This window comes from Strix uralensis, chromosome 8 (assembly GCF_047716275.1).
Source record: "Strix uralensis isolate ZFMK-TIS-50842 chromosome 8, bStrUra1, whole genome shotgun sequence".
NCBI classification, from domain to species: domain Eukaryota; kingdom Metazoa; phylum Chordata; class Aves; order Strigiformes; family Strigidae; genus Strix; species Strix uralensis.
In genome coordinates, this window is record NC_133979.1 from 14307149 (window position 1) to 14320562 (window position 13414).

A 13414-nucleotide genomic window follows, 5' to 3' on the forward strand; every position below is an offset into this window, starting at 1 on the left:
CTACAGAAGATTAAAAATGATGTATTAGTAGGTATCCTTTTAAAAATATACTCTTTTAAGTAATATGTATCTGCATCTTCCCAAACCTGGAAGAAGACATACAACAGTAAATAAAATACAGCAAATAATTCTGGGCAAATAATATACAGCCATGAGAACTTTTACCACTGTATTTACTTAAATGAAGGAAAATGTTGAAATGTGAAAGCTAAGCACTTCAGTTTATTCACATATTTTACATTCAAATGATCAACAGAATTTTTTTTTTTTTTTTTAAAAAAAAGACTCCTCTTGTGGTTTCCAAAATTTTAACAGAGACATGGAATATACTTAATGAAGCATGGCACTGCAATGCATACAATGAAAACTTTGTGTATATGGAAAAAAAGATAAAAACCAAACAAATTTGACCATTATCAAAAATGGTTTCCTTTAATATAAATAAAATTCAGAGTAGTGCTTTATTTTAACAGACAACACAACAGTGGTATTTATTAACTACATATTTACAGTGCCTCACTGGTAAAAATACTGAGCTTCACCTGAGATCTTAGACACTTCCTGAGAAGGCAACGTGGACTGAGGATTGCTCAGCACTTCACATAATCTAGGTGCTAAAAGGGTGAAATTAAAGCATACTTTTAAAATGAGTATGATGGCAAAGGTGGAACTACTGATGCATCATGTTTATGCCCTGACCTGGCAAAACTTGCACCTCAAGTACTCCCCTTTGATTTCAGTAGATCTATGTATGCTCCTAAGGTTAAACGCAGGATAAGTGTTTCAAAACCAGGAGCCTCAGAGGAAGACAACTGCTTCACTCAAAGATGCTATGCATAGAGAAAATGACCTTGAATTTCAATCTGTATTCTTCTGCATGGGTGATTTCTACCACTTACTTTTAATTAGATCCTACAAGGTCTGGATTCCAAATATCTCTATCAAGTGACAAACTTGTGAAAGCATCTTCTTCCCACAGCCTCCAAAATCATAGTGCCAGTTTAGCAGATCTCAGTCTTTTTGGCAATTAAATAAAACAAGAACCAGATCTTTTTCAAAGTATTCACAAAATAATCTTTCACTTATAAAATGGCTGCCCCACCATTCTTGTATCAGATCTGACCTCAGCTCTTTAGATCTAAACAGTTCTTTTAAAGTTATAAAAATAAAGAATTGATTAATATACAAATATATATTTCAGAGTGATAAGAGAATAATATTAAACAAATTCCTTTTTTAATCTACTTTAAATTAAAAGAAATGTTTTCAAAAGTCTGGGCTGAAGCAGATCTTTATCTACTGACTCTTTAATGGAACCCATTCCCTGCAGATGGCCACATACAATTTGTTATAAGAAGCTCATTGCTACAAAAAGACAGTGAACATGTTTCCACTAGCAAAGCAATTAATAAAATCTGCTGTGCCAGTTGGGTTTTGGTATCTTGCTTTCAAGAACTGCAGATATGTCTAATATTAGAAACAAAACCTAAGTCATGAAAAGTCTTAGGCTTCTTTAGAAATTTGCTTTTTTCCCTGGTCTTCATTAATATTTGTTTTACAATAATCCAGTTTGTTTTGTATACTGTTTGTATACAGCATAATATAAATGTTCTGCGTGAGTGCACACGTATGTACAAAACCAGTCAGAAATTCAGTTAAGAGATATGCCTGCTCATTGGGTCATTTCATACTTTCACAATACCATATTTTTCTGTAATGTCCATAACAACATCATCTAGGTCGCTCCCTTCTTCCACTGAGATGCTCATGCATGTTTTCTTTCCATTTATCTCAAGCAGCCGAAACAGCAAGGAACATTTTTGAACAACCTATAGTACTCTTCCTGAATCTGAAATAAAAATATTGAATTCAAATATGAAACAGATTTATTAATAGTTCTATATGGTTTTAAACTCATTTTGTACTGCTCCTGTCCTTAGATGTTTAAAGTGGGGCTGCTTTTGACTTTACAACAGAATACTGAAGAAAGTATCATCTCTGGATAGTGTGGGTGAATCTTGCTGCTACCTGGAATGAGTGGAAGTGAGTCTTATCATACACATTGCATTATTTCATCAGGATAATGGCACTATGACCAATTTTACAATTTAAAAAAACATTTTTCCATGTTTCATACACTCGTTTTAAAACTGGGAGAAAATATGTGGAAGATAAAAATTGGAGTGAGGTTCTGTCTCCACTAAAGGCAATAGCAAAATTTTCCCTCTTCCCTCCTCTCCCCCACCAATAGCACAAGGATTTCCTCCCTTGCTCTGATAAAACATTTACACCACAACTCCACTTCAGGGCTGGGCACCTGCCTGTGTAGGTACCTGAAGCTGCCTGAGTCACTTCCCACAGGGAATGGGACACTTACCTTCCGGGACAACACACAAAGAAATATGAAGATGAACATCCCCTGGAATGCGTTGAAGATTGTAAAAAGATATGCAGTAACCACGGATCCCTGGACAACATGGAGGACCCCAAAGATCCAGGTAGCCCCAAGGAGGAACAGGAGAGCAAGAGCACCTCGGGCACAGGATCTAGAGAGGAAGGAAACATTGCGAACAAGATGTGGGCACATGCTATTTTCTTTCCTTCACCACTTTGGATGGTGAACGCTGCCTAGGAAATTTTTTCACAGCTGCAAAGGCCTGAGAAGTGCAAATGCATGGGCTGCTCTTTAGGGTGTGCTGTAGCACTGTGGCACATATAAACTCATATATTCACTGCAGAAGAGCAAAGGAGTAAAACTGGAAGGGACTTAAAACACTGGCTTCTTTAATCTTCAGATATGTTTTCTCTGGTGTACTGCAGCACCATATGATTTGATTTAAATCTACTGTTAGTGTAATTCCCCAAGGAAAAACATATGTCTGTTATGAAGCATTCCCCCACTTTTCCTCCTCCCCCTTATCTTCCTCAAAAAATAACCCAGAAAAATATATAGTATGCTCTTGGGTCAGTACATGTGCATGACATCAAAGGGTTCCCAGGCTGCCTCTCAGGTTCACTGCAGAAGATGGTGCCAGTTGTAAAACTAGACTTTCTTTCATTCTTTCTCTTTCAAAAAAAATATTTTTGTTTTTAGAACACAAATACTCTCAAATAGTTCCTGGGTCAGCATATTGATGCTTTAAAATTATAGGAACTGATTGGCTATGATTTTTTTTTTTCAACATGCTGTAGAGCTCTGCTCACAGACTTGAGCAAATTACAGCATGTTGTCTCAGAAATGAAACCACTGATTACTTTCTTATTCATTCTCAGCCCAGTCATTGCGGGACTTCCTTTGAACAACAGACATTTTTAGCACTGTTCCTCTGAAAATGCATAATTTTCAACTTCATTAAAACCAACTCACCACATGAAACTATGAAGGGTGAGGAATAAGAGAAAGTAATCAATCAAACAATTGCTAAATCCTAACTATAAATCTAGTGCAATGCATTGAAACTGCAGGAGTGTTCCTAAGCAACACAAACAGTAAGTTGTTTTCAATGTTCCCTGTAGTACACTTCAGCTTTTCCTGCACAAACGGTTTTCAAGGTCCCTATAAATCAGTTTTAAAGAGAGTGAGTTGATGGAAAAATCATAGCAGCATGCAAAGTAAAAATCCTGGAGAGAATCCTCCCCCTTCCCCCCCAATGCCACAGAAGCACAATGTCCTACTGTAGACTTTTTACAAATAACATGAATGGCTTGATTCTCTTATCACTGAATTACTTGTTACTTCGAGGTAAATATTTTGGTCCCAATTCAGGCATAAGTTTTGAAATCTGGTTTGTCTTGCACAGAGGCTGTGGAAAGTACTTAAGAAAAAAGGACAATTACTTCTTTAACCTTGCCATCAGCCTTTACCCTCTAGTTGATATGGGCCACTCGTATTCCTCGTACACCTCTCACACAATCCCTGTGTTACTCTAGGGGGTACTGCTCAATGGGAATAAAGATTGCACAGTCTGCCTCCAAATCTATGTGAGTGGATAATAGACAAAAAAACCCCTTTCTTTTTCTACAAACTGTCCAGAAGATTAAACTGTTATTTTTGAATACTCGCTTTCATCTGTGATTGTATTTAAGCTTACAGAAAGTAGAATTTGTATTAAATGGCAAACTTACCTTATATTTTCATAACAACTAACTTCTGGCTTCAACATTGCAGTGTGTCGAAATACTTTATAAATAATCACTCCAAAAGCCAACAAATTAACCTGGGGGAGTGAAGAAAGGAACTTTTAGTTCAAACCAGGATACATTTGAATTTTAGTAACTGTTACACATTTAAATGAAACAAGTTAGATGATAAAGTTTCTGTGTATTTGAAACGTACAGAATCCAGTGCCAGGAGGGGAAAAAAACCCACCCTTTTCTGATCCACTTCTATTAAAAAAATATGAGCCTGTAATAAATGTTGATCAAACAGAGCTGTAACTCTACCTTATCTCAACAGTATCACTACCAACAGTCTGCAAACGTTTATTGATTTTATTGGTAAATCTCTTTGATTTCCTGCTGAGATATTTTCTCTATGTAGAGATAAAAAGAGAAAAGAGAAAAAAAAGAGAAAAAAGAGAAAAAAAAGAGAAAAGAGAAAAGAGAAAAGAAGAAAAAGAAAAGAAAAGAAAAGAAAAAGAGAGAAAAGGAAAAGAAGGGAAATGCAGAAAACTAAAAAAGCTCCTTCCCCCCATGGATTTTCTATTGTATAGTATCGCGTAGATCTTGACAAAATGTATGTCTTTTGTTGCTGAATAACATTAATAATATCATATGTTCTAAGGTTTTGGGGTGTGAAATCTTTCAAGGAGCACAAAAAAACTTTGAGGTTTACACAAAGAATTTTTAAAAAACTAACTTTTGTTGAAAGGCTCCTTGCTGCGTGTTCTCTCTTATATTTTATGTCTGTTTCATAGGTGAATAATTTCAGTATGGTTTTTTTTTCTTGCCTTCTTTATAATGGCATTGCTTTATTTGAGTTTGAAACAAAAAAACAACTAAAAGAAGCAGTTTTGTAAATGATGCTCAATTCTGGTTCTGAACCTCTGCTCGGCTAGGCTTCACTGATCTTTCATTTAAATTTATACTGCATTCCTTTAATAATGTGGATGGGTTTGCTTTCTTGCTTTTTTAAAAAAATCTTATTTTGCTTTGTGGCATTTAACATCAGAATATATTCAAAATGTTAATAAATGAACCAAATTTTAGATGAATGTCATCCAGATATTATTTGTAGATCCTTGGTTGTAATCCCTTGGTTGGTTTCTGTGGACTTCTAGCTGTAGACTGAATAGAATTAATGTCTTCCCCACTTGTTTCTCCAGAAAGACTGTGGTTTTCCTCCCTCCTTTTTCTTAAAAAAAAGAAAAATACTCTGAAATGAAAACAAAAGGCTGCTGTAGGAGCACAGCATCACTTTAAAAAGAATCACTTTCATTTGTTAACACTTGTTATGTATGACCTTAGAACACTTTTGTTGTGTCGGAGGGGAGTATCTGATATTAAATGCAGGCTCTACTTTAATTAGCTGCACGCTCATACTTTAATACAGCATAATGTATTTACAATTTGATATGACAGGAGATAGAGCTGATTAGCAGTTTAGGGAATTAATCCTTCACTGAATACCTTGTACTTGCACTGATCGTGAGAGCTATTCTGAAGCTCCTTATATTTAAAATTGTAATCTATAATATCTCCTAAACCAGCAATTTTTCAAAGTTAATTATAAGTCAGTCAGCAGTTGTGGGTAATTATATGCAGACTTACTTTTTATCTTATATTTGTGGTGAATAATATATCAAATAACTTAGTGCACACACTGTAATCTGCATAACCCACCTAATGTATTTATTAATCTTTTCTGAAAAAGGTAGGGTAAAATGTGATCAAAGTACCACGAGCATGGAGAATACACACCACTACTTCTTCGGAAACTGCTATCAAGATTGCAGCACAAACCACGCAACCAACCTTCCCCTCTGCCAGCTGTCACCAAGATCACTAGTGTCAACGAGAGCCTTCCTATTGCCATTAATTGGCTCTGTAGGAAGCTCTATGGTCCAAAACCACTTGTGCTTCGGCCACATACACCAGCTGCAGAACAGAAGAAATTTTGCTGAGCAAGAATGGGGCAGGCAATGGGCAGATGTGGGGCCTCGCGGCAGCAGACTCCATTTCTCTTTGTCCCAGCAGGGCTCCTTTACACAAACACTATTTATACTGTCCGTTGCACAGGATAATAGGATTTGGCCCTCTGCATTAAGGTAATACCCGTTAATTATGATCTTTTCATTCATCAATCCATTCTAATGGGAATAATCTGTACGTATCAGGGGAATGGGAGAGGTTAACACCGGCATGTCGGAGTCAGCTGCCAGAACACAATTATTGTACAATATGTCTCAGGTAGCCTCACAGGAAGTAGTGTTACAGGGTAATGAGGGTGAGCTTAACTTCTGAAATACCCAGTCATTTCCAAGATTTATTAAAGTCTTAAGTCAGTTTTTGCCCCATTTTGAAGCACTCCATTAATAAAAAATAACTAAAGTGCATAGACTGCCTTTACACAATGTTCAGTGTCTCAGAAGAGTAGCTTTTAGGCAACACACTGTTTTTGTTTTTTCTTTTCAACCTAAGTTAGAGGCGTCTGGAACTGCATCTTGTCTTTAGGGTGACAAAATAGGTAACAACAAAGTAGCTGTAACTATCCTGTGACACAGAAATGCAGAAAAGCTTGAGGGAAAACAGTAACATGAGCTCATGAGTAAATCCAGGAGAAAAAAGTAGCTAATGTTAATAGTGTGTCAAGCATGGCCTTTGGAGAAAGCTGGTAATCCAACAGGTATCCTAAATTTGACATATTCTGCTTCTACCTGATACTCTGCATGTTTTTTGCTATGAACATACCAGTAGCCTCAGCTATTTCTGGGAAATGCAAAGTAAAATGTTCATGTTGGACAGTTGGACTGAGTAGGACTAAAGGGAAAATTGTCTTTATATAACTGATAGTCCCAAAGAGCCATACATATTTCAGCAAATGGGGTGGGAAGTCAAATCACCCAAAATGCCTGGCCAAAGATACAACCACTTCAGACATTTGAATTTATATCTAAACCTGAGCTTCGAATAAGCAGAAATGAAAGTAGTAGGCTGTAAAAGTAAACCAAAAAAGGAATCCTGTATCCCCAAATCTTCCAGCTGGGAAGAACTGAGGGACTTCTGTATGAGACACACTAAAACATCTAAAAAGGCTTCAGCTGCTACTTATAGCCAAATATTACTTTGGTTGTAATCGCGTGTTTTCAATTTTGTAATTAAAGCACAATCCTCAGATCTTGTTGAATAAACCTTCGATGGCATTATAATTAAGCCTGCCTTAAGGTGACATGCAAGGTGAATGAAAATGAAATGGCAAACATAAGGCACACTGTCTTTGGAGAGGCAGCAAGCTGGAGTAGAGCAAGATGTGCAGGCAACTGTGAAACCAGGCTCAGGACAGGATTTGCACAGGCCTGGAAAGGGCCAGCCTGGAGGCTGCTGCTGCCACACGCCAGCTTTAGGGAGAAGTTACCTGTATAATGAGCAGAGATACTCCCACAGCTTTGGACAAACCCAAAGTGTGAAATGCTGGGGCATGGCTGAAGTTTTATCAAGTGAATAACGACATTACAGCGTGACACGGCAAGTTCTTGTGCCTTTGTTTTCAGTGTTATTACGTGGTTGAGCAGTCAGAGAAACTGCTGCATGTCCTGAGAGGGGCTTCTCGGCAAGTCTAATAGGCTAAAGGAGAAATGCAATGATTCCAAGCCCAAAACAGAATTATTTTTTTTTAAATTTTTATTTAACAAACCACTTCAAACTGCTATTGGACAAACAGTGCACTCAGTCACTCTGTTTCACAAAGGAAACCCCTGACTTCCTTGCTGCAAGCCCAATTCTGTGAGGTGCTGAGGATACTCAGCCCTCCCTCCCCCCAAGATTGAGTGGGAATCAGGTTTCACTCAGCATGCTCAGGTGCACTACAGGACTAATTTTAATAATTAATCTATTCCTTTTTTTTTTTTTCTCTAAGTGGTTAATCAAAGACAAGGACTGATATAGGAACAGCCTCTGCTCATAGCATCTTCAGGGAATCACTTCTCCTTAAAGATATTTGTAAAAGTATTTTAGCTTTCTTAAATTCTTGAAACGTGGTATATTTAAGAACAAAGGTAGGAAACTTACATTTATGTGAAATGGACATGAAATAAGGGCAGTTATTAGGATCCCATGGAATCAAGATTCTGTAGATATGAGCAAGTACATTCATGTATCTGTATAACCCAGGATAATCTCCAAGAAACCACAAATCTGTATGAGCTAGGTTTTATTATACACCTGTGACTGAGTTTAAAGGGAGGATGGTAAGTGTTTGGCACATCTCTCTTGGGGAGAGTACCTGCGTGAAGGGTCATGAGAATTTAGGACTTTGGTTTAATGGGGTCAGAAGTCACTCCAATGGCAGAACTCCTGTTGAATGGTAAAACTCCCATTGCCTCCAGCATTGTCAAGGCTTTACCTCTACACATACATCATAGATAGTGCCAGTCTCAAGGCACTCAAGTCTCAAGTCCATGGGCAACTATGGACACTACTGTGGGTTTCACCCTGCTTATTAGCACTTGCATGTATCATGGATGCACACTGTGAAATTTTCCTGCAGCTGTGTTTTGGGGATGTCCATGGTACAGTTCCCATGTTCACAACTGTGATGCTGGTGGATAAGATATAGCAGGCACACAAGGAAGAGTTCAGAGCTGTCTGGCGTGGTACAACTCCTAGCATCAGATCTGACCCACAGCCACAGATCAGTCTGGATAATTTCCTATTGTAAAGAAATTCACAGGAGAGAAAAAGCAATTGCAAATTCAAAGAAATTTCCTGGTGCTTTCTTAATCATCTTGTCAACAATAAGGTTTTGTCAAAGGAATTTAGCCTAGGGAGCTCTGTTCAATCAATCACACATATTTTAGGACAGGATGGGAAAAACTGTGTGTGGTGTTAACCTACCTCCAACTAGAGCTAGGATGGCTCTGTAAATCTGTTTGCAGATTTGCATCCCTACTTCTGTCTCAATACTACGACGACTAACTGAACAGAGTACTTCTGCACAGTCTTCTGTAATGAAGGAAAACTGCTCAGTGGTGGGCATGGGTAGAGCAAGATACTGCTGCTTTGGCTTCTACTCCTAGCGGTTCTGGGACCATTGCAGAAGAATTTCACCCATCTGCAGTTTGTAGAAGAAAATAATAGTCGTATGCATATCAAGACATAATATTATTTTCCTAAGATGAGGATCCAGAAGAGCACTGAGAAACAATCTCATCTATTGTCTAAGCAAATTAAAAACTTCTCTGTTGATTGGTAACTGTATTTTGCAAACTAAGTGATAACATAAAAATGAGCACGTAGGTCCTAAAATGCTAAATGTTCCAAGCTGTTGGAGTTCTGCTAATAGCACATTGCTTAGCAACTGCTATATTTAAAATAGGTCCTTAATTCCACTGTTAAATGTACGTATTTTACATACTGGAAGAATAACATAATGTTCTATCCTCAAGTAAATATGATATTAGAGCTTCACACTGCATGAAACACTCTCTGTGTAGGTACAGAATGATAGTTATTTTTAGTTGAGCACTGAATGGTATGAAATACACAAAATTTAATAAAGCATGCAAAACATCTGCCTGCAAATAAAAATATTTGCACTCATGTTGAAGAGTTGTAGTTTCTTTCATAATTAATTACAATTAAATTGTAAGATACCGAGTGAAGTGATATATCATCATTTTGCCCCATCAAGGTAGCTGACAGCTGTCAAATTTGGCAACTAAGAAATCTTTTTTTCCTTCCTCCCCCCTCCCTTTTTTTTAAACAAGACAAAAGAGCACTTGAAAGCTCAGAGGGAAATGGTCCATCTTTCATGGTGGTAGCTCAGTTAGCACCTGGACATCTGGTAAAATGAAACAGATAAGGAGGAGAGGTATTCAGGAAAATTTGAATGTCAGTTCATTAGCACTAAAAGACATTTAGTGTTTTAGACTATACTTTCACCAGGAAAGGCTTCCTGACTAGGATAGCTTTTCTGATTAAAACCAGAAAGGACACCCCGAACAATGAAAATCCCTGTGGATGGGGCATTTATCCAGGATGTTGGAGACATGGGCACAATTTTCTGTTATATTAATATTCAGACTAGGCTATGACCCATAGTTTCTCCATCCTCTGTAGCAGCTATTCACTGCTATTGCTCTGTCAGCCCTACTGGATCTATTCCATGCCATATAAATAATTAAATATTCACTGGAGCAGGGAGACCTGGATCTCCCTCATCCCCCAGTTCCTCATCCAGAACTATCTAAAGACAGTTCTTTTTTTAACAGTGGAGTAATTGTTTAATACAAGACTGTTTTTGAGGCTATTTCCAATACACATGTATTTATAGAATGAAAAAGGAATTGGTAATTTTATATGATATTCTTGTGTAAAAGATACACTCCAGCCTTTGAAAAGTTATTAAAACACTTCGAATACCAGCCTTTTAAGGCTCTCTAGAGTTACAAAGAAGAGAAGGTATAAGAAAGAGGCAGCTAATTCTAAAGATTCAGACATACTAGTTCTGATTCAGTCTGAGCACTTTACATTCAAACTTCAAAAACGAAACCCCCAAATCATTCCCTTTTCCTTTCTTAGTCTCTGTCTCAATAATTGATGAAACCATCTATATGCTGATGTCAGATCTCACAAAAAAGAATGAGAAAATTTCTCCTGCTGCTCTCTTAGGCATATACTTGAATTTTTTACATATATCATATTGAATTTGGCTCTTTCAAAAAATGTCTGAAGTTCAGAGCAGCTGTATCTGTATCAGTCTTTACAATGACCCTCATTATGAGTGTTTGAATTAATGAGCTTGTGATGGTCTGAAGTCTGCCATAAGAGAGCAATACATTTCTGTCTTTCTGGCTGTATGGTTAATGGCTGGGAAAAATGACAACATTCAGTGGGTCATCGTTATTTTAGTCAGGGGAGAACAGAAATAAGCTATTAACAATACAACAGTTTAAGCTTCAAAATGAAAATGTATGCTATATTAATTGCATAAAATTGGACACAAGCTGGCAGTCAAACAGTCTGGGTTTGTCTCCTGACTGATTTATCTCATTATCATGTCCCCAGTGAATATACCTTCTCAAATTCTTTAGGTATACAACAGTAGTCTTATCTGGGAGTGGAAAATGTAACAACATTAACAAACCCCCTTTAAGGCTATATTTTGGGGAAATATTTTCAATAATACAGGATTTCGTGATTCTAAGATTTTAATGTTTTCACTTGTTTTAAAAGTTAAACCATAGCTAAATCTTGTCTCAGGAAATACATAATTTTCACATAGGGTTGTTCTTTATATATGAATACTTCAAAGTTGTTCTTTTACATACCTCAGGCTGTAGATTTAGACTCAATTAAATGTTGCCTTTATATTTTTAGAATACTTATATCAAGCTGTAAATAAATATATAAATAAATAAATGGGGTTTCTATATTTTTCATCAGAGTAAACAGCTTCTCCAACTTCTGGATTCGATGTTGTTTCTTATTGGATTGCAAAGCTAATCACATATTAACCTAAATATTTTTATTTAGCCTCAGTTCTACAGCCAAGGGCAGGAGGGATGAACCAATAGAGCTGTATCTGACCTCAGCTGTAAATGTTAGCCCAACTTGATCTAGTGGTAGGACTAGAGTCTATCTTGCTTGCACTGTAATTAAGTACTAGATTTACTCTTCTCCTCTTCCAAGAAGCTTTTGAGAAGATGTATTTAAGTGGGAGTTGGTAATGACATAAATCAGGCTGTTTAATGAACTGATTCCAGGTGCATCAAAGACTTCAGACTACATGTTACACCTCTCCTATGGTTTCTTTGCATAAATGGAAACCTGTCTTAGGCTGCATCGGGAGCCTTATGCAGGAGACCTGCAGAAGTATTTTTACCTGGCAAAGAGGAGTGAAAAAGTTGTATATTATCTTTTAGCACAACTAGCTTGAGTGAACGGATGAGCTACCAGGAGGGAGGCAGCATCAGGAGCATGACTGAGATGTTGAGTCTGACAACAGGCTATATTTGCTATTTTGGACACATGAATAATTGACAGAAAGCTGTCCATGCCTTCCACACTGCCAGATCCTCTAAAGGATTTGACCCTTTGTTTTTTAGAAATGTTCATGTTTCTGCTGTGGATGTGGTCACAAAATCCCATGCTGTGGCTTAGCGGTCTTACTCAAAGCCACAAAAAGCTCTTTCAGTGACCAAGTGAGATTTCCAAACAGAGTATTCACATGCAATTACTACTGGGACTTTAAATTTGTTTTGCTAAATGCCTGTGAGTGATGAATGAGAGAGCAGTAGAATAGCAGAAGAAAGCATGATTTGAGTGACAAAATATGTAGTGTGGATGTAGTCATTATGTAATTACTAAGAAAGTCCAAAAGACATCATCAGTCTATATAACTAAAGCAAACCTATGGTGTCCTTTCAATTAACAATTTAGGGTAGAGATATGTGTTTATAGTAAATGTGCTTATAACAAGGCAATGCGAAGAATCACCAAGACAATAATAAACAATCAGGAAAAAAAAAAAAGACTGATTCAGACAGTTGTGTGACTTTCCTGAAAAAAAAAGTTCACTAAGGCTTAACATACATGGATCCATTCAAATAGTGGGCACAGTTTATCTTGTTAGAAAAGAAGGAAGATGCCTGGGACATTAACAGGCACCAAGCTGTGGAATGTTTCAGGAAATCTGCACAGCCAGTTGGCACCTGCGGGTGCTCTTCCTCTTCCCCCTGGCATCCACCTGTACTCCCTCACCTGATATTTCTGCTTGCTTCACTCTTGACAACAGAGGACATGCTTGACTTTTCAAGTCTAATGTCTTTTCAGTACATCTGAGGGAGAACTTCACATGCTTTTTTCTTATAACACTCCTAAGTTGAATTTTTAAAAAAACCTTTTATATAAAATATCCTTCAAGGATCTTTGAGCCCTATGTGATGAATTTGTTCCTGTGTAACAACATAGGAGCAAGAAATTTTCATGCTGTAGACTAATGGCCAGCCTCTTTTTCCAAGTATTTCCAGGGATTTTAGAACAGGGGCTTTAATGACAAAGGGAAGGAAGGGAAAACCTTAATTTCACGTGAAAGCCCTGGTCTTGCTGAGAAACTGCATCCATTGGGTATGACAGTATGGAAGCTGTGGCTTGGAGATTAAAGCTGGTCCTGTCCACTAAACAGGGCAAGCAAGTACTTTCCAACTCAGTGATTATTTAGCACAGCAGGTATTGTTGTTGCTGAATAACATTGCAG

General features: G+C 37.3%; 1 protein-coding gene across 2 annotated transcripts in view; it reads right to left on the minus strand.

Annotated features, from left to right (window-relative positions):
* Positions 1–202: 202 nt before the first annotated feature.
* The window catches only part of ADGRL4 (adhesion G protein-coupled receptor L4), a 75378-nt gene continuing 62166 nt past the window's right edge, over positions 203–13414 (minus strand). For both annotated transcript variants that reach the window (XM_074876362.1, XM_074876361.1), the window contains 3 exons: positions 4126–4217; positions 2378–2546; positions 203–1849 (listed from right to left, as the gene is read on the minus strand). In XM_074876362.1, the coding sequence (XP_074732463.1) occupies positions 1787–1849; positions 2378–2546; positions 4126–4217 (324 nt within the window). In that variant the 3' untranslated portion in view covers positions 203–1786. The remainder of the gene's footprint in view (positions 1850–2377; positions 2547–4125; positions 4218–13414) is intronic.